This window comes from Staurois parvus, unplaced genomic scaffold, assembly GCF_062004578.1.
Source record: "Staurois parvus isolate SC_StPar_1 unplaced genomic scaffold, SC_StPar_1.0 ptg001270l, whole genome shotgun sequence".
NCBI lineage: Eukaryota > Metazoa > Chordata > Amphibia > Anura > Ranidae > Staurois > Staurois parvus.
The window spans coordinates 2,328,699-2,348,818 of NW_028319066.1; the positions used below are offsets into that span (position 1 = coordinate 2,328,699).

The 20,120-nt window shown below is 43.5% G+C and overlaps 1 protein-coding gene across 6 annotated transcripts in view; it reads left to right on the forward strand.

Annotated features, from left to right (window-relative positions):
* The window catches only part of LRRC7 (leucine rich repeat containing 7), a 508,212-nt gene that overhangs the window by 396,442 nt on the left and 91,650 nt on the right, over window positions 1-20,120 (forward strand). For all 6 annotated transcript variants that reach the window (XM_089660766.1, XM_089660763.1, XM_089660761.1 and 3 more), the window contains 4 exons: window positions 488-617; window positions 3,317-3,432; window positions 9,147-9,216; window positions 14,347-14,446. In XM_089660766.1, coding sequence (XP_089516892.1) covers window positions 488-617; window positions 3,317-3,432; window positions 9,147-9,216; window positions 14,347-14,446 — 416 coding nt within the window. The remainder of the gene's footprint in view (window positions 1-487; window positions 618-3,316; window positions 3,433-9,146; window positions 9,217-14,346; window positions 14,447-20,120) is intronic.

Genomic DNA, 20,120 nt, shown 5'->3' on the forward strand with positions numbered 1-20,120 from the left:
GCTGCTGTATTGTCTCCCGTTATAATGTAAAGTGCTGAGCAAACCGTTGGCGCTATATAAATCCTGTATAATAATAAGACATAGGTTACATTAACACTGCAAAGGTTTAAATAACTTGATTACAAGCTGGATTAATTCTATTAGTTTTCTTTTAGTTTTCCAGCCTATACTTTGCCTGCAGTGTTTTCCCCTTGAATGTTCTTGCCCTAGAGGCTGACACTCTGAATGGACACGAGTTGGTAGGTTGGTCTTTTCATCACTCCTACTGGCTATAGCTACATCCCTCAACTGATTTTCCAATGCTTGTGATTCAGTCCTCATTGTCTTACTGACCATCACCTTTCATTCACTGACTGCGAGAAGATGAATTGCTGCTGGTGTTTGTGTTTGTTTCCCCATCTGTCCTGTTCTGCCTGGTAAAATATATTGAAGTAGATGTTATCATTACCCTGGGATTTGCTCAATAAATCTTCTTCTAAAATTTCAGTTTATCTTTGTTAGAAGAGTTTGATTGCAGTTGTAATGAGCTGGAGAGCCTGCCTCCCACCATCGGATACCTGCACAATCTCCGCACGTTGGCCGTGGATGAGAACTTTCTTACAGAGCTGCCGCGGGAGGTGAGTTGGTGGCTATGGTGGAAATAATTGGTGGAAGGGGGTACATAAGCAGCCTTATTTACTAAAGGGTGCAAGGAAGTGCTAATTCATATTTAGAGGAACTTCAGGAGACCAGCGGGCTGTAGTTGGGCATTCCCTTGAAGTGAATGGAGTGTAGTGTGAAGGCCCAGGTGGAGCTGTGCAAAGATTCAAAGAGTCTGGGAAAAAAGATGTGTGGTTCTAAACTAAAACTAAACCGCTGTGAGAATAAAGCAGTAAGGGATAAGTGCACTAAAACTGTACTTACCTTTTAAAGCCCATCTCTGGACAAGTCTACATTTTTAACCTAACTCTCAACTAAAGCTAAGCTCAAGAGAACCTTTTTTATTACTTACCTTGGGCCTTTCAGGAGAAAAACTTCTTGAAAGTCCAGGTGAGGTCATCACACGCCTTCACTCGGGTACCAAATCTTTCCCTCCAGCAACACAGAAAGGATTGGTCTATATCAGTGGGTTCCAAACTGCAGCTCGGGGGCTGGATGTGGCCCTTTGCTTGCCTTTATCCAGCCTTTTGGGCACAATTCCTCCCACTGATAGCAATGATGAGGCACCATTCCTCCCACTGACATCATTGATGGAGCACTATTCCTGCCACTGACACCAAAGATGAGGCACCATTTCTTACGCTGACACCAGTGATGGAGCACTATTCCTCCCACTGACACCATTGATGAGGAACCATTCCTCCCACTGATGCCAATGATGGAGCACTGATCCTCCCACTGACACCAATGATGGGGCACTATTCCTTCCACTGACACCAATGATGGGGCCCAATCCTGCAGCTGACACCAATGATGGGCCACTATTCATCCCACAGACACCAATGATGGGGTACTATGCCTCCCACTGACACCAATGATGGGCCACTATTCATCCCACAGACACCAATGATGAGGTACTATGCCTCCCACTGACACCAATAATGGGACACTATTCCTTCCACTGACACCAATGATGGGGAACTATTCCCTCCACTAACACCAATGATGAGCCACTATTTCTCCTGTTGTAACTAACGATGGGGCTTTTCCTACTTCCATTGGCTAGTGTGTCCCCCCAAAAACCTTTGAAAATTTGGAGACCCCTGGTTTATAGGACTATGCTACCTAGGTCTGCCGTGTGGTTCAAGTTTGGGGAGGGAACATTGAGGAGAATGGTCATCCATTGAACAGAGGGCCAGCTGGGTTGGACGGTCTCCTCAATGGATAACAATGCCACTAGAATAGTTAGGAGGAAGCATTCCCTGATAAATTGGGGGTGAATAGAGTTGGGGGATGTTGAAGAAGCAAAACAATAAACTTGTAATACGCGCTTAATTTTTTTTTACCGCCCAAACAACAGCTTTACAAATTAGCATTTTGCTTCTTGATCTCTTTCTTGAAAAAGGCATTGGATAATTAGTTACAGAAATAGCAAAATGCAGTATATATTAATCTGATAATCTCTCACAAAAGGGAGCTTTCTTTGTGTATTTTCTTCAGAACTCCAGGGATTTCCTGGATTATATACATTGTAAAACAATAAATGGTGGTTTTAAGGCTGAAAACTGGTAGGTGTGGATCAATCATGTATAATCATGCAAAATTAAAGGTTAAAATGGACCTTTAAGTAACTATACTGCTGCATGAATAAACTTCTGAAATGTCACAATACATAGCAGCAGTATGATTTACAAAAAAAACCCTACCTTTTATCGATAAAATTCCATCCTTGACATCCATCCAAGTGACTTTGCCTAGTCTCTGATGATGTCATAATTGTGCTGCAGGCAGAAAGAAGCTGTCTAAAAGTGATCAGACTAAAACAGTGTAACTTAGAAATAAATGCATTTAGGCTCAGTTCACAGTGCTGCGACTTGAGATCTGACTTGTGAGACCCCCAAGTCATATGACATGTGAAATCCCATGTTAGTCAATGAGAGCTGTTCTAATAATCACTACTGAAGTTGCTCCGACTTTAGATTTAGGTTCCTGCACTACTTCAAGGTGACTTCTATCCGACTTGTGCCCATAGACTTTAATAGCAGTCGCCTCCAAGTGGGATCCTCATCTATACTGATGTGATTTGGATCTGAAATTATAGGAAGATTACCCAGGCATTCCCTGAAAATCTCTTCAAAGTTGCATCAAAGTAGTACTCAAGTCACCAGGAAGTTGCCTGGCAAAGTTGCACTTTAAGTCGCGTGAATTTCAAGTGTGAATCGAGACTTACTGATGACTTATTAGAAACATAGCAACATAGAAAAGTGACATAAAAAAAAGACCGGGTGGTCCATCGAGTCTGCCCTTTTTTTGTCCTTTTTTTTTTGAGGGGGGGTTTGTTTGGGGGTTTTTTTGTTTTTTTTTTGTTAACTTTTTGTCTGAGTATAATTCTATGCTTGTAGTGATACTGGTAGTGAGCCACTCAACAGTAAATAGCTTCAAACATGCATGGGACAAGCATAGATATATACTCAGACAAAATAGTTAACAAAAAGAAAAACTCAAACCAAACCCCAAAGAAAACACACAAAAAAAGGATCCGACTCAATGCACCACTCGGACATTTTCTGCCGTCACTTTTTTATGTTTCTATTTGGATCATCTGGAAAGTTTGGTATGTTTATTGGGTTCATCTGGAATAATGTTGATTAAAATATTCTTACTTTCTCAATGTTAGATTGGAAACTGCAAGAACGTCACCGTGATGTCACTGCGATCGAATAAGCTGGAGTTTCTACCTGAGGAGATCGGCCAGATGACAAAGCTGAGAGTATTAAACTTAAGTGACAACAGGTATCACAAGGACATAAACATAGTCAAAAGATATTAAAACATGAAAAAAATGTGTGAGAAGAGCAACCCAAACAGGTGAAGAGAGCCAGGCAGGGTCAGGCAGATTGCAGAAGTCACGGCAATGAAGATGAGTGTATTTGTGAAACATCAGAGTACTGAGTCACATCATACCGATCGTTGGGGAAGAGGGGCCTCCTGGTTATTTGATTGAAGGTGCTGCCTTCACTCCTTATATACTATGACTAAGTTATTAGGTTTTTTTATGTCATATACCCTCAGACTGCTCCAACAAAAATGCGGTGGCGTGAACTTGCATTCACTTTAAACATCCAGTCGTGTTCTGGTTAATGAGAAAACTTAGGGCTGCGTCTTCACACAGACAGATAAATCCAAACCATCCAGCGCTCAGACCAAGGCTCTTCACGTAAAATCTTGTCAAGCAATGTGTTGCTCGATGTAGCTCTCCTCAGACTGGGTAGTCTTCAACACATATAGTTACATAGTTAGTCCGGCTGAAAAAAGACAAATGTCCATCCAGTTCAACCATAGAAAAAAAAAAAGTTATAATCCTACACCCACAGTTGATCTGGAGGAAGTAAAAAAAAAACCCAGCAAAACATGATCCAATTTTCACCTGCTGAGAAAAAAATTCCTTCCTGATCCCCCGAGAGGCAATCAGATATTCCCTGGACTATTCCCACACTGTATGCCTAGTGCATTACCATCATATCCATTTATTAAATATCATGTACAATATTATACTCACATACATGAATAAAAACAGACTTATTGGACAAACATCTCCAGTCGTAGGCCGTGTCTTCTGTTCCAATCCCACACAGTTGAGAGGCTAATGCGTTTTTTTTTTTAATTATATTTTTATTTAAGAAAAAAAAAAATAGCGTGGCACCCCCCCCCCCCCATCCATACCCGGCTCTTTAGGTCTGGTAGGAAGGTTAGAAGGGACCCTGCAATAAAAACATTTTTTATTTAAAGTGTGTGGGCTTCCCCCTAAAAGCCATACCATACCCTTTAGGTCTGGTAAGACTTTTAAGGGGAACCTTCCCATCCCTCAAAAATGGGGGGAGCGTGGGGTCCCCCCCTAAATTCTTACCAAATCCTTGATCCGAGCACAAGCCTGGCAGGGGAGGAAAGGGGGGAGGGCACCCCCTGAGCTGTACCTGGCCACATGCCCTCAACATGGTGCTTCTTGATGGGGACAAGGGCCTCTTCCCCACAACACTGAGCTGTGGTTGTGGGGGTCTGCAGGGGGTAACTTATCGGAATCTGGAAGCCCCCTTTAACAAGGGGCACCCAGATCCCCCCTTGTGAATGAATATGGGGAACCCATTCACCAAAAAAGTGTAAAAGGTGAATAAAAATACAACAAATGTTAAAAAAAAGCAAAAAACAATGGTTTCATCATTGTAATCCATTGTCAATCATGGCATCCTGCATTGTCATGGTGACGCCGACTTGCCAAAATAAAAACAAACCTGATGCCTGCTGACCCATCTGCACCCGCCGAGCAGTCTCTGCCATCTGACATTAGCCAGATGTAAAAAATTGAGCAGAGCTAGTGGTGACATCACCACTAGCTCTGCCCAAATTGTGCTGTGATTGGCCAAAGCATTGCACCTAATCTGTGGTCAGGTGCATTTCTTTGGCCAATTGCAATGCACTGTCAGAGAGCAGTGCATTGTGGGGCACCGTCGGTGAACAGCCTTACCGCTTGTGTGTTCACCGAACAAATGAATGGCTGATGTTTGAGTCGCACTTACGTTAAACTCGAACATCAAGCCCATCACTACTAGGCAATCTATTCAGAGGCTCTTGTGCTACATAACTGTATGGAAGATTTAAAGGAGATTGTACAATCAGATTGTACAAAAAATTGATGGAAATAAAACAAGTGGTGGTAAAAAGGGAGGAGTGGCCTAGAGTATTCTGCGATGCACTAAGGCAGTACATGATGGAAGATGATTTACAAGAAGTGAGGAATAGCAGAAAGTGAAAATTGAAAGCTTCCATGGAGGGGATAAGTACACTGGGATGGCTGGGGAAGAAAGGACATTGGAAAACGCTATGTATTATGAAAAGTGAAAAGGTGGCTTTAAAGTCAGCTGTGTCTCTGCATCATATCCAGCAAAAGTCCTTTGTATCCTCTTCTACACCCCTAAACCCCTTTACTCTTTTAACCCCCTCCAGCTTGTAGAGTATGCACCTTCTCCCCCCATCTGAACTGATTTAGCCTTACACTTGCTCAAGTTCCTCAAGACCAGGTTTAGAGTTCATCACAACTTTTGCTACACCTCTTCCAACACTGCTCAATATTTTGGGTCCTTTATTGACTCTTTGGCAAACACAAAGCAAGAACATTTCTGCCCCACTTGGTCTAGCATATGTAAAGAACTTAAATCAAAGCTCTTAGAAAATATACTTTAGTTTATAAGTAATGGTATGATTCATTAGCATCGAAGATGGTATTTCTATTCACATTTGCGTGTCACGTGATATGGAAAGTCTTTCTGTCATATACAATTTTTTATGAGCCGAAGCTCTTACATCCATCTTGTCATAATGGATACATCCTTACGGCCCACTTGTGGCAGAGAAATGAGACGGTTGCCACTTTGAAGACTCTCAATGTGGAGCATCATCTGTTAGGCAGGTATCCAGCACAAGAGGCAATCAGTTGGAGCATACGTTGCACATGTGTGCTAATTATGTTCATGCAATTAGCATTTAACAAACCAACTCTAGAGCTTAGTTTAATGAGGGACATAAGGAATATTTTATTAACCCACAACACCTGCGTGTCTTCTGCTGACTGTATGGATGCAGTGACTCTATATCTTTCAGGAAAAAGACACAGGCCTCCCTATTTAGTAACTTTTTTTTTTTACCGCCTAAGTAGGCAAAGGTTTGGGCAAGTGGCAACCCTATGTGGGTGGTAACATTGGCACCAGAAGGGTGTTATGGATTAAAAATGGTGGATAGTGTGTTAAGTATGATCTGAAAGTGTAAGCTAAAAAATGAAAACAGGCATATGAAAGGTAGCAGAAAAGAGGATTGATGGGACCACATCCTCAGCTCATAAGTAAAAAAGGATGTTTGCATATAAACAAATGGGATTTTTAAGGTGCCATTCACAAAAACAAGAAAATCAAATGAAAAAGTACTTTATTCCAGAAAATTTTTCAGATCAAAGACATCAATGTAGATTTTTTTTTTAAATTGTTGAGGTCACAGACACATTTATTAAAAATAATACCATTTACAATATACCTATTCTGTTACATATGCATGGCATTACAGCTGTAGGTTTAAATAACCTTTCGTAAACAAACAGTTTGTGTTACATAGAGGTATAGATGGTAACTGGTTCTTCAACGTGTTTCGCTACAGGCTTCTTCAGGAAGATGTAATAGATAGAAAAGATATGTCGCGTCCACCAACTTATGAGTCTAGAAGACACCACCAATTGAAAGCCAAAGAATGCTGCCATAAAACCCATGGAGGTAGATTTACTAAAACTGGGGTGTGCAAAATCTGCTGCAGCTGTACATGGTAGCCAATCAGCTTCTAATGTCAGCTTGTCCAATTAAGCTTTGACAGAAAAAAAACTGGAAGCTGATTGGTTTCTATACAGAGCTGCACCAGATTTTACACTCTCCACTGTTAGTAAATCAACCCCATGGTGTCACCGGGGAATCACAGGTGGAGAAAACAAGAGATCACCAAAGATCCATTATCTCCTGCGCTCAAAGACTCAGATCAAACAGGCGTTAGTGACAAACAGCGTGTTGTGTGTTCATCCCCTGGTGATCAGAGGTTGTGCAGCTCTATCATGAAGCTGGGGAAGCTTAATAAAACTGTAGAGGAAGATGAAAGAAAGAGCGCACAAACCTTGCGCATTACTTCAATAGATAGTGACTAATTTCATTAATAAGGAAATATACTCACAAAGTGATGGTATAACAGGCATAAGTAACCATAATCCCAACAGGGTTACAGGTAAATCGAAAAGGGGGGGGGGGGATGAAGGCTAACGCGTTTCGAAGGGTGCTCCCTTCTTCATCAGAGCTGGGTTGAGCAGATCGAGACTTCAGTATGGCAGAGTTCCCATAGCAAGGAGATATTCAGCCACTGAGTGTCAGTATTACAGCTGAACTGCCCCCCCCCCCGCCCGGCTTCATCCCCCCCCTTTTTGATTTACCTGTAACCCTGTTTGGATTATGGTTACTTATGCCTGTTATACCATCACTTTGTGAGTATATTTCCTTATTAATAAAATTAGTCACTATCTATTGAGGTAATGCGCAAGGTTTGTGCGCTCTTTCTTTCATCTTCCTCTACGGAGAAAACAAGAGATGCAGCAGCTTTCAAATAAAGGGGAATTATACCAAACGGTGGATGCGGCAGGGGCGGACTGACAACTCATGGGGCCCCCGGGCAATAGGGGATCATGGGGCCCCTATGTCCTTGCCCACACTCAAAAAAAGCCTATAAAAGGGTACCTGGGGCATTTCAAGGGGCCCCCTACTGACCCCGGGCCCTTGGGCAGTGCCCGAGTGCTCAAATGGTCAGTCTGCCCCTGGGATGCAGTTAAGTTGCAGAGTGCAAAGCTACCCACAAGGGATCTCTGAAACACAAAGGGGACTCCACAAGGAGATAGATAGATAATCTGTTACCAAAAGAAAACTGGCCCATGGTAATGACCAACTGCCTTCACTTCCACCAACTCAACCCTCCAAAGGCATATGAATGGTTCACGATGAAATCCTTTAGATCCAAGGGACCCTAGTCAGATTTATAACTTCACAATATGTCGCACATTAACGTGTTGCATTAAGGCAGTGTTTCTCAACTCCAGTCCTCATGGACCCCCAACAGGTCATGTTTTCAGGATTTCCATTATTTTGCACAGGTGATTTGATCAGTTTCACTGCCTTAGTAATTACCACAGCTGTTTCATCTGAGGGAAATCCTGAAAACATGACCTGTTGGGGGTCCATGAGGACTGGAGTTGAGAAACACTGCATTAAATCTACCAATGTGTAGCAATGGATTTGAATAAATGTACCCTTTTTTCCACTGTGGTGCATTGGCCACTACTGTACAGTATGTTTGGGTTTCATTCATAACTAGAAAAACTACAATTTCTGGGGAAATTGTGTGACGTGTTCTTGTGTTCAGTTCCCACTCTAGTTTTGAACATTCCGCCATTCATTCCTATGGGACCAATTTCACCACAAAAACGCCGATACTTTGTGAACCATTCGGCGAAACGTTCCACAAAGTAATAGCACACCAATCAGGAACAAGGAGGAGTTAGGGTGGTAAATTTGGCTATAATAATAAGAATATATGTGTGAGATAACAGTAAGTGGTCTTGCCATGCAAGAACACTTAATAAAGGGTGTTGCTAGTCACCACAGTAAGACTTGAGATGAATTAATACGTGTTTTATCTCATAAATACAAATGTGCCCAATGGGTTAGTTATACAATACGTGCAGTTCAATTTTCAGACAACCCATTTCTGCATCTTACAGTTTTGCTAATTATTTGGCCTATAGAATAGTAAAAAGTACACAGCTGTATGAAACAGAATCACATCATGTGTAAAATGTGGAAACTTAAGTTAGTACAAAATGTAAATGACCACAACGTTTGCATGTGTAAGTGTGCGTCTGCCTTTTTTTTTTGCAGGTTAAAAAATTTGCCGTTCAGCTTTACGAAACTTAAAGAACTTGCTGCTCTGTGGCTTTCTGACAATCAGGTAATGAGATTTTTTTTACATAATTATCAGTGAGTGCTGCACAACAGTGGTCCATGGTCCTGCACTTCTGGTCCATCTGGCTGCGGGTGCTGGCTACTGCCAAGCTTCATCAACTCCCCGCAGTTTTCCTCAATGAAAGAATGTACAGCTGTACTCAACTCCCACAAAGCCTAAAAACTTTCATGATCCAGGAATGTTGTGATACTCCACTCATGACCTCCGCTGATGTGTTTTGCCCCCTACTAGGGCTTGGGGACCCAGTAGGGATGAAACATGTCAACTATCAACATCACTTTATCACTTTCTTTATCAGGTTTATTTAACCTCCTTAGCGGTATTCCCGAGTGTAGCTCGGGGTAAAATTTCTATACCAAAAGTGGTAACCCCGACCTACACTCGGGCTTACCATGCGGCGCTGCTCTGGGGATCCCTGCAGCACTTACCTTGTCCTTCGCTCCCACGATGTGTCCCCTGCAGCGTCCCCGGCCATCTCCTCCGGCCGATGCCGGCATCCGGCTTCTGTGTTCCGGTCCCTGTGATGTCGGGACGTACGGGTGCCGGAACCGGCGGGAAATTTGAAATTTTTAAAAAATGTCATTTTTGCTGTCATTGCTGTTTCAATGCATTTCACATATATTTTGTCCCTACTGCTTTGTCCTGTGCCCTGCCTGCATTTTGAATGTTCTTTCTGCCTGGAAACTTAGAAAAGTCCATGGCGTCCAAAAAGCGTCCCTTTAGGTCAAAATCGGTTTTAGACCGGCTAGAGAACAGCGATAGTAAATCAGAACCACTTGCAGAATTGAGTGATAATGATTCGTAGGGGAAATTCGTCATCAGACACTGAAAACGATTTTGCAACTTTGCTCAGCGATGTGCGAACTTGCCTCTGTATTTCAAATTTCAGTGTTTTTGGTTTGATTATATTATTGAATTAAATTTATTATTATTATATTATTATTTTTTATGATTATTTATTAAATTATAATTTATGATTTCGTGTTTCAAATTTTATCATATCCAGAATATTTACTAGACTCTTGTTCGGACAGATTTCAGTGAGTTATTTCTAAAAATTACAGCCTGCAATAAAAAACTACATACGGTAATTCCATGGAAAAAAATGGCACCGCTTTCAGCACAAAAAATCGGATAGAATCATACCGCCAAGGAGTTTAACAGGGTATTTTGACGTGCCGCAAACCAACCAATCACATTTTGTGTTCCTTCTGTAACTATTAAGTGGGATTGCTGCACTTTGTACTTCTTAAGGAAAAATACTGCATTTTCTAATATATATTTGAGGCATATCTCCAGGACTTTGTCTTTTTTAATTTTTATCCCCCCACCACCCCGTATATAAAGAAAAAATAAGTGTAAATCTTTACTTAGGCTTCTTTCAGATGGGTTGGATCCATTAGCGTGATCCACCTGCTCAGCAAGTATCTATACGCTGATCCCCACTGAGCAGGTGGATGACGGGTCAGCAGAGCGGACACAGGAAACGGCCTGCTGATTTCAACAGGACGGTCGGATGGAAACGGACCATCTGTCCGTTTCCACCAGATTGTCATCCGTTCCGATCCGCTGGACGGATAGGGACCGGATCCCCATTTGTCTGTTTTTGGCATATAGGAGGTGACAGGAGTCCACTGACATTCGCCGGTCCATAGAAGTCTATGGATGGACCAATCAGGTCCGCCTGAAAAACCGACAGACGGACCCCATCGGTCCACTCATGTTGAAGGGGCCTTACCCTCTTCATGTTCCAGCGCTGTCCTGTCTTCCTCCTCACTCCAGCACCAGTAGTTGTTCTCAGGGCAGAGCAGGGCACTCTGTCATTCCGCCCATTTCCTGTGAGCCCAGTCTGTCATTTACACCCGCTTAGGGGGCAGGGGTGGACTGACAACTCATGGGGCCCCCGGGCAATAGGGGATCATGGGGCCCCTGTGTCCTTGCCCAAACTCAAAAAAGCCTATGAAAAAGGTACCAGGGGCATCTCATGGGGCCCCCTACTGACCCCGGGCCCTCGGGCAGTACCCGAGTTTCCAAATGGTCAGTCCGCCTCTGTTAGGGGGTATGTCATCATGCAGACTGGGCTCTCAATACTGATTGGACTAATCGGTGCTCACTCGTCATTATATGAGCGGCACTGGAAGAATGCCCACCCCCTCCTCCACCACCACCACTGCTGGAAGAATGAGAAGAAGCGGCAATGTCATTGGACCAGCAAGAAGATATCAAGAACAAAGGTAAGTATAGGTACTTAAAAAAACATTGGGTTGGGCTTCGGGGGTGGGGGAATGGTAAATTGTGGGGTTCGGTTTTCAAGGATAACTCCACTTTCTTGGGAAAAAAAAATAGCAAATAGAAAAAAATAATATAGCATAGACAGTTGTGACACAAGTCATATTGTAATTGAACGTTATTAAAAGTTACCTTTCCTTTTCAATCTGTAGCTCTGTTATTTTCTGTAAAATGCAATATGGCAACCTGGAGGTGTTCTGTACACAAATAGTGTACAGAACACCCCTCAGAAACATAATTTCCTGCTTGTGTGATTGGCTCACTGGTTTTCCCAGAAGTCTGCACTGAGACAAGTCAGATTTTTGGCATCCCCTGCAACAAAAATATCATTTTTGGTGGGATACTCCCAAAGAGTAATCACATCTAAAGGCATGCAGACCCTGCCACTTAGCTCATTAGAGCCGTCCAGGTGCAGCAGCTGATTGATAATTATGAAACCACTCCCATACACATTCACTTTTCACACGTTCACAGACAAACAGCTCTTTCTAAAGCATAACAAAAGGTAGGAATCTGCAAAAAACTTTGTTAAAATCCCTGCAATGTACATAGATCACCCAGAGGGGAATGTTTTTTTTTTTTCTCAACAAAAGTGGAGTTACTCTTTAAATGTACAGTATAAGAAAAAGGAACTGCTTATTGCATATGTTTGTATCCACGTACGTTACAATATTTAATACATTGTTTCTTTATATAGGAGACAATTCACAAAGTGGTATCTTACCGCAACCAAGTATGCGGTAATATACTGCACAATGTTTTTGAAAAAAAGTGTTGGCATTAACTAAAAAACGCTACTAAATGACCCCATGAGTTAGTCATGCAGTATTTATTAGTAGTGGAAACATGCGGTAAGGTAACGAGTCATCAGCATGCCCCGGTCCATAACATCACATGGGGATGGGGTCCCCTGGCGTTGTCACAGGCTGGCCCTGCCCCTTAGTTATTTAAGACCAATCAGGCGGCGGAGCTGTCAGACGGCATGAGCCTTCATCGTGATTGGAGACTTTTTTCTTTTTTTTTAGGCATCGGGCATTGTGAATGACGCTGGATCTACACCAGGGCCATTTTTATTTATTTTTGTTTTTTTAAGAAAGGACTTGTCAAAAACTGCCTTCTGTGTTTTTTTTAAACTACACCTTTCTTTTTCGTGAATGCATAGGGGTACCATGTACCCCAAACTCACATGGAGGGTTGGGATCTGGGGGGCTCCCTTGTTAAAGGGGGCTTCCAGATTCCGATATGATCCCTGCCTGCAGATCCCCACAACCACCGGTCACAGGGTTGTTGGGAAGAGGTCCTTGTCCCCATCAACATGGGCATTTGGCCTGGTATTGTTCAGGAGTGGGTTCTCACTCCCCCCCTTTCCTGACCTGTCGGGCTGAATGCTTAGATAAGGGTTTGGTGTGGATTTTGGGGGGGACTCCATGCCATTTTTTTTTTTTTTTTCATTTTGGTGTGGGGGTTCCCCTCAAAATCCACACCAACCCGAAAGGCTTGTTATGGATGGGGGGGGGGGGAGCCCACACCATTTTTTTTTTTTTTTTTTTAATTGCTGTCAATTACTTTTTTACATTCAGCTGTCAAGTGGAAACCCCGCTGACAGCTGATGACTCTTCGATTGTTAAGGACATAATGGCCGCCTGCTCCTTAACAACCATGACAGTTTTTGGTTTTTAGTTATTAAAGCAGAACTTCACCCAAATGAGGAAGTTCCACTTTAAAGACTGGTCCCCCACTCCCCATTAAGGATTGGCACCTTTGGGGAGTGGGTACCCAAAATGGACAGGTACCTGCTGCCACTTCTGCTGTGATCACCTAGGCGATCGGAAGCAGGGGCGGACTGACCATTTGGAAACTCGGGCACTGCCCGAGGACCGGGGGTCAGTAGGGGGCCCCATGAGATGCCCCTGGTACCCTTTCATAGGCTTTTTTGAATTTGGGGAAGGACACAGGGGCCCCATGATCCCCTATTGCCCGAGGGCCCCATGAGTTGTCAGTCCGCCCCTGATCGGAAGCATAAGTTGTCCTCCCCTCCTTCCTCCCTGTAGTCCTCTGGGACACATGACAGGTCCCAGAAGAGTATGGGACCATTCAGAAAGCACATTGCTACTCACGCATGCACAGTGGGAACCCTGGTTGTGAAGCTGCAAGCTGTCACAGTCGGGTGCTCACAATGAAGATGCCAGCGCCGGAAACACCGGTGAAACGGGCTGCGGGGAGGACACACGGGATCGAGGGACAGGTAAGTGGCTGTTATTTAAAAGTCAGCAGCTAAAGTTTTTGTAGCTGCTGACTTTTATTTTTTTACATTGTGAATGGAACTCCGCTTTAAAGACACTGGCCGCCCTTTCAACCAGTGCATACCGCATGCCTTGACCACTACCTGATTACCGCATGCATTTAATTATTTATTTCCTTCTGTGAATTGACTTTAAGGTCTTCTTATGTGGTATTTAATGAACGTTTTTGCAAAAGTGAATTGACATTTTCAGTATTGCATGCGACATGTGGTCACCTGACCAGCATAATGCATGTGATAACCTTTAGTGAATTGTCCCCATAGTTTGGTATTATGTGCATTCATGGAAGAAGCTATGTTTGCTCCTTACATATGTAGGATCTGCTTCCTACTTAGTAGTGCTGCACAATGCTTTTTGCAGCCAGACACCATGTAATCTTTGCCTAGGCTTTAGCTCACAGAAATGGTTATTTATGGAAAGGAAGATACTTTTTGTCTAAACTACTGTAATTTGGTCATGTTAACCGCCTTATTCTCTGCACTTTCTTATGCCAAATTAATTTGGGCTTAACTGTATGTTTCAGTCCAAAGCACTCATCCCTCTACAGACGGAGGCGCACCCGGACACGAAGCAGAGGGTATTAACCAACTACATGTTCCCCCAGCAACCGCGTGGTGATGAAGGTAAATATTTTTGTCTCTTTGTGATTTATATTTTAAAATGAGATTATTTTCCCACTGCGCCAATAAGTTCATATTTAAGCAAAACAAGATAATGCAGTCATTGAATGAGCTGAGCTGAGGGAATAACTACCCTTGAATTAATTCTGATCTCAATAAAAATTGATAAATCATTTGTCAAGGCTGCTTATTGTTATACTGTCAAATAAACTGTGTATGGTCACCGCACACAGCACTTACTGTATATATATGTCCACTGATGAGGAGTTCAGGGCTAAAGTGGACGACCAGGGGTGGACTGGCAACTTATGGGGCCCCCAGGCAATAGGGGATCATGGGGCTCCTGTGTCCTCGCCCACACTCAAACCACACCCAAAAAAGCCTATGAAAGGTACCAGGGGCATCTCATGGGGCCCCCTACTTACCCTGGGCCCTTGGGCAGTGCTCGAGTGCCCGAATGGTTAGTCTGCCCCTGCGGACGGCTACAGCACAGTTGGCTGGGTCTGGGAAGGCTTCTACTGATGTCCCTCCAGAACCCTGCCCCCCCCCCATGCACCCCCAGGGCGCACATTGAGAGTGCTCCGTGATCGCTGTGTCCTTTTGTACACAGCTGATCACAGAGAGTGGTAAAGGGACAATCACAGCGGTCCTTTACCATGTGATCAGCTGTGTCCAATCACAGATTATCACAGTGTATATAGACTTGCCAGTTATCAGCAGTTTTCTCCTCCCCCGCTGTGACAGTGTGAGGAGAAGAGAAAGAGAACGGGTAACCGGTGTTTCTCACGGGAACATCTACACTGAGTGGACTGATCATCAGTGCAGCTCCATAAGTGCCAATCAGTGCCACCTATCAGTGCCTCCTCATCAGTTCTGCTTATCAGTGCCACCTATCAGTGCCTCCTCATCAGTTCTGCTTATCAGTGCCACTTATCAGAGCCTCCTCATCAGTTCTGCTTATCAGTGCCACCTATCAGTGCCTCCTCATCAGTTCTGCTTATCAGTGCCACCTATCAGTGCCTCCTCATCAGGTCTGCTTATCAGTGCCACCTATCAGTGCCTCCTCATCAGTTCTGCTTATAAGTGCCACCTATCAGTGCCTCCTCATCAGTTCTGCTTATCAGTGCCACCTATCATTGCCTCCTCATCAGTTCTGCTTATCAGTGCCACCTATCATTGCCTCCTCATCAGTACTGCTTATCAGTGCCACCTATCATTGCCTCCTCATCAGTTCTGCTTATCAGTGCCACCTATCATTGCCTCCTCATCAGTTCTGCTTATCAGTGCCACCTATCAGTGCTTCCTCATCAGTTCTGCCTATCCGTGCCCATCAATGCTGCCTATCAGTGCTACTTATCAGTTCCGCAAATCAATGCAGCCTCAAAAGTGCCCATCAGTGCTGCCTAATCAGCGCACATCAGTAAAATTACTTATTTACAAAATTACAGAAACTAAGAAAAATGTTTGGGTTTTTTGTTTGCAAAATGTTCAGTCTTTTTTCAATTAGCAAAAAATAAAAAACCCAGTGGTGATCAAATACTACCAAAAGAAAGCTCTATCTGTCTCCAGAAACTGGTAAAAAATGTCATATGGCTACAGTGTTGCATGACCGTGCAATTACCCTTTAAACTGCGACGGCGTTGAACATTGGCCTGGACAGGAAGCAGGTAAAAGTGCCCGGTAGGCAAGTGGTTAAAGTGTCTTAATTATGAAAACTTTTGTTTTGTTTCCAAGCATTCAGAAACTTTTAGAACCTTTTGAATTTCCTGCTGGGAAGATTCACCCTCTCAGTGTGTCTGATGGCTGTTTTCACCAAGACAGAAAATGAAGGGAAAGAGAAAATATTACAGTTGTCACCAGAACTGTGGTTGGAAATTTTTTAGTGCAGACACCTGTTCTGGTGAGAACTGAATAACAGTAAGAAATGTCCCCTCACTTCCTATTATGTCTTAGGGACAGGAAGTGAAGGGAAGTCTCCCAAACAAGGCACAGATGGCAAAAAAAAAATAATAATAATAAAAATTCCCCTCTTTATGCAGTTTAGAGGTAAGCTGGTTATCAATGTTTTTTTAGTCCACTTACTGAACAGATTCCTTCATCCACACAAACAAGGTTGATGGAAGAATCTCTCCCCCTTCCCAAGCTGTAATCTGACAGCTAGAACCACCGTTGTCAGAATATATGTACAACTATGAACAAAATATGTAGTCATAGACTTTGTGTGAAGACATAGAAGAAAAACTAAGTACCGTAAGAACAACTTTATTGTGTACCTAACACTTACTTAAAAAATCTATTACACCACGTTAAGAACCCTTTTTCGTCTAAGGGTTCACATCATGTAAAGATTCCGATTACATTTCACATGTCACATGACTCGACACATTTCAGGAATCCTTCTTCAGGAGTATATGTGACATAATCAGTACACAGGAAACCATTCCTAATAATAGAGTAATATCAATCAGTAGGGTAGACTGGAATTCGAAGCCTGTGCATGTTGCCCATAGAGGTGCAAATGAGTAGACCAAGGTAAAGCCACTGCCTCTCAGGTGGGAAATTCAGGTACATTCAGTAAATAGCCAATGGTCTTGTATAAATAAACTTAAAATAGAAGGACCAGCTTCCCAATGGGGAACTATTCAGACTCACTGTAAGTAAGTCACCATAAAGACAGCATGGTAGTCAAGGTACATACACTCCCCGACCACTTTGTTAGGCACACCTTGCTAGTGCCAATATCCTTCACACCATTACACCACCACCAGCCTGAACCGTTGATACAAGGCAGGATGGATCCACCACACCATGACACCACCACCAGCCTGAACCATTGATACAAGGCAGGATGGATCCACCACACCATGACACCACCACCACCACCAGCCTGAACCGTTGATACAAGGCAGGATGGATCCACCACACCATGACACCACCACCACTACCAGCCTGAACCGTTGATACAAGGCAGGATGGATCCGTGCTTTCATGTTGTTTACACCAAATTCTGATCCTACCATCTGAATGTCACAGCAACCAGTCTGCCCATTCTCCTCTGACCTTGGACATCAACAAGGCATTTTCCTTCACACAACTGACGCTCACTGGATATTTTCTCTTCTTCGGACCATTCTCTGTAAACCCTAGATATGGTTGTACGTGATAATCCCAGTAGATCAGCAGTTTTTTAAATACTCAGACAAGCCCATCTGGAACCAACAACCATGCCACATTCAAAGTCACTTAACTCCCCTTTCTTCTCCATTCTAATGCTTGGTTTGAACTTCAGCAACTCATCTTCATGTCTAGATCCCTAAATGCATTGAGTTTCTGCCATGTGATTGGCTGATTAGCAATTTGTATTACCAAACAATTGAACAGGGTTACCTAATAAAGTGGCCGGTGAGTGTGTATTCAAAATATGGGGCTCTTGATGGGTATGTTAGATACAAACTAAGTTCACATCAATCCAGCCTGTGGTTGTCAAAATACACTGATCGATGACTGCAGCAGCTGATCGAGAAAAGTTTTCCAACATGTTCTTCCAACAGAAGTCGATCATATGATCAAATTCTGGTGAGCAGGGACAACCACACACTGATCGAAATTCGGGCGGTCCCTGCTGAACCAGCCGAAATTTGGTCAGTGTATCGCCAGCTTTACACTTGCAAAGTGAATCTAAGCTCCCAAAAGGGAGTTATTTCCGCTTTAATACCATCCCCTCTGCAAGCAGAATTGGGGGAAATGTTTTTGTTTTTTGTTTTTTTCTTTTCCATCTATTTTTAAAAATGTTTTTGAAATTTTAGCCCTACCCAGTGCTGCCATTCCAGCCTAGGCCAGAATGGTGTGTACCAAATCCTGCATCCTCCAGGGATACTTACATCTCATCTCCCAAGAGGCTGCAGGACTAGGTACACAGAGCAGCTTGGAAAGATCCAGAGGGTGGCCCTAGGGACGGGTCCACTGTATCAGGCTGCATTGCTCTGAACCAGGGGTGGACTGACCATTTGAGAAATGCCCCTGGTACCTTTTTATAGGCTTTTATTGAGTGTGGGCAAGGACACAGGGGCCCCATGATCCCCTATTGCCCGGGGGCCCCATGAGTTGTCAGTCTGCCCCTGCTCTGAACTCTTTTGGTATATTTACATTTGTGTATTGTGGCAACTTATTTGTTACCGCATGGTTTCACGGCACATAGTAACACACTCCATGGGCGGTGTGTTGCAGTGTGAATGCAGCCTAAGGTTGTACTTTTGTAACCTGCAAGCCATCGCGCCTGCAATCAGGTGTAATACACAGCTTAGGTCAAGCCATGAGATTTCCTCTCCGCTGTCCTGTGCCGTCACTTGCGTCAGTTATATCACACAATCATGATTATTCTGCAGAAAGGTAAAGTTGCTGAGCCAACATGACAGCTGCCTCTAAATTCTTTCCCGGAATCCCCCGATACTGTAAACATAGTGCTGATGTTTTTAATGTGACACTCACCCCTGATGGTTTTTGGACCACAGCCTAGTACGGGAGTGCGTTCACAGGAAGGAGTATACGTTAATTGGCCTATTGATTTTTCCTGGACTTTCTGCTCTACTGGTGTTTTGAAAAAAAAAAAAGGAAGTTTATTCAGCTTTACAATCTATCAGTGGAATATTTTGTTTTGGTGAGAACGTGTAGCTTTCATTTATATACAGCTGCAAGCCCATGTACAGAAGGTATGCAGGAAGGTACTGGACAGGTTGTGACATTGCAGTGATGGCAGTGGTCCTCCAGATGAGCAGAGACAAAGAGAAAAAAAGGGACTAAAAGCCACGAGAGATCCTTCTAAGAGTTGTATTCACTTGTACGTATGTGAAAAGTATTGCAAAAAGTGTAGTAAGCATATATCCATGTAAGGGGGGGGTTGTGGTAGGTGAGCGATGTCAGACCTTCTTCTATGGTCCCCAATAATTAATTGGATGCCAAGTCTGGGTTGTATAAGAGAACTGGGTGGGTTCTTCTCGGCACCACTGATAGGGTAGCTTTACTCTCGTGCCATTTCTATCAATACCCAGGGACAAGGCTGAGGTTGTTGTAGGGGGAAAACTCAACCTTAAGTCAGGTTCTCCAGTTACTCTTGGGTCCCTGTGTAAATGTACATCTTCAATTAGGTGGGTGGTGCCAAACACTGACCACCGTTTTCCCATTACCAATCCCGATAGCAGCATGAAACCCCGCCGTGCACATAGTGCAGGCTTCAACTGTTGAACTTCCATACCTCTGTACAGGATGGGGACCTCTGTGATTCAGTTCCGCTCTGGTTGCTATGGGAGATGGAACGTGGCGCAGGGAGTGCCGACAACATCTCCCTCGTGGCTAGAGGCAATTCCACCTATAACACGTACACGTTTCCAACAGGCTGCTTGCACCTTCGTATAACTTGCGCTAGGATAACTTGTAATGTGCTGACTCCTCATACCCTAATACGTTAGTGACCCAGACTGTAGCAATATCACTTGCAATGCACCCCTTTCAAAGGACTTCAGGCAGAAGACAAAGTTTCAACACTTTACTGCATAAAATGCAGAACACTCCATACAGAGTCGAAAAATCACACAGAACAGCACTTTTGTAGTCCCTAATCCCTAATCCTAACTCAGGTTTAAGTGGTGCCTCGGCATACCTGCAAAGGTAGAGTCTATGT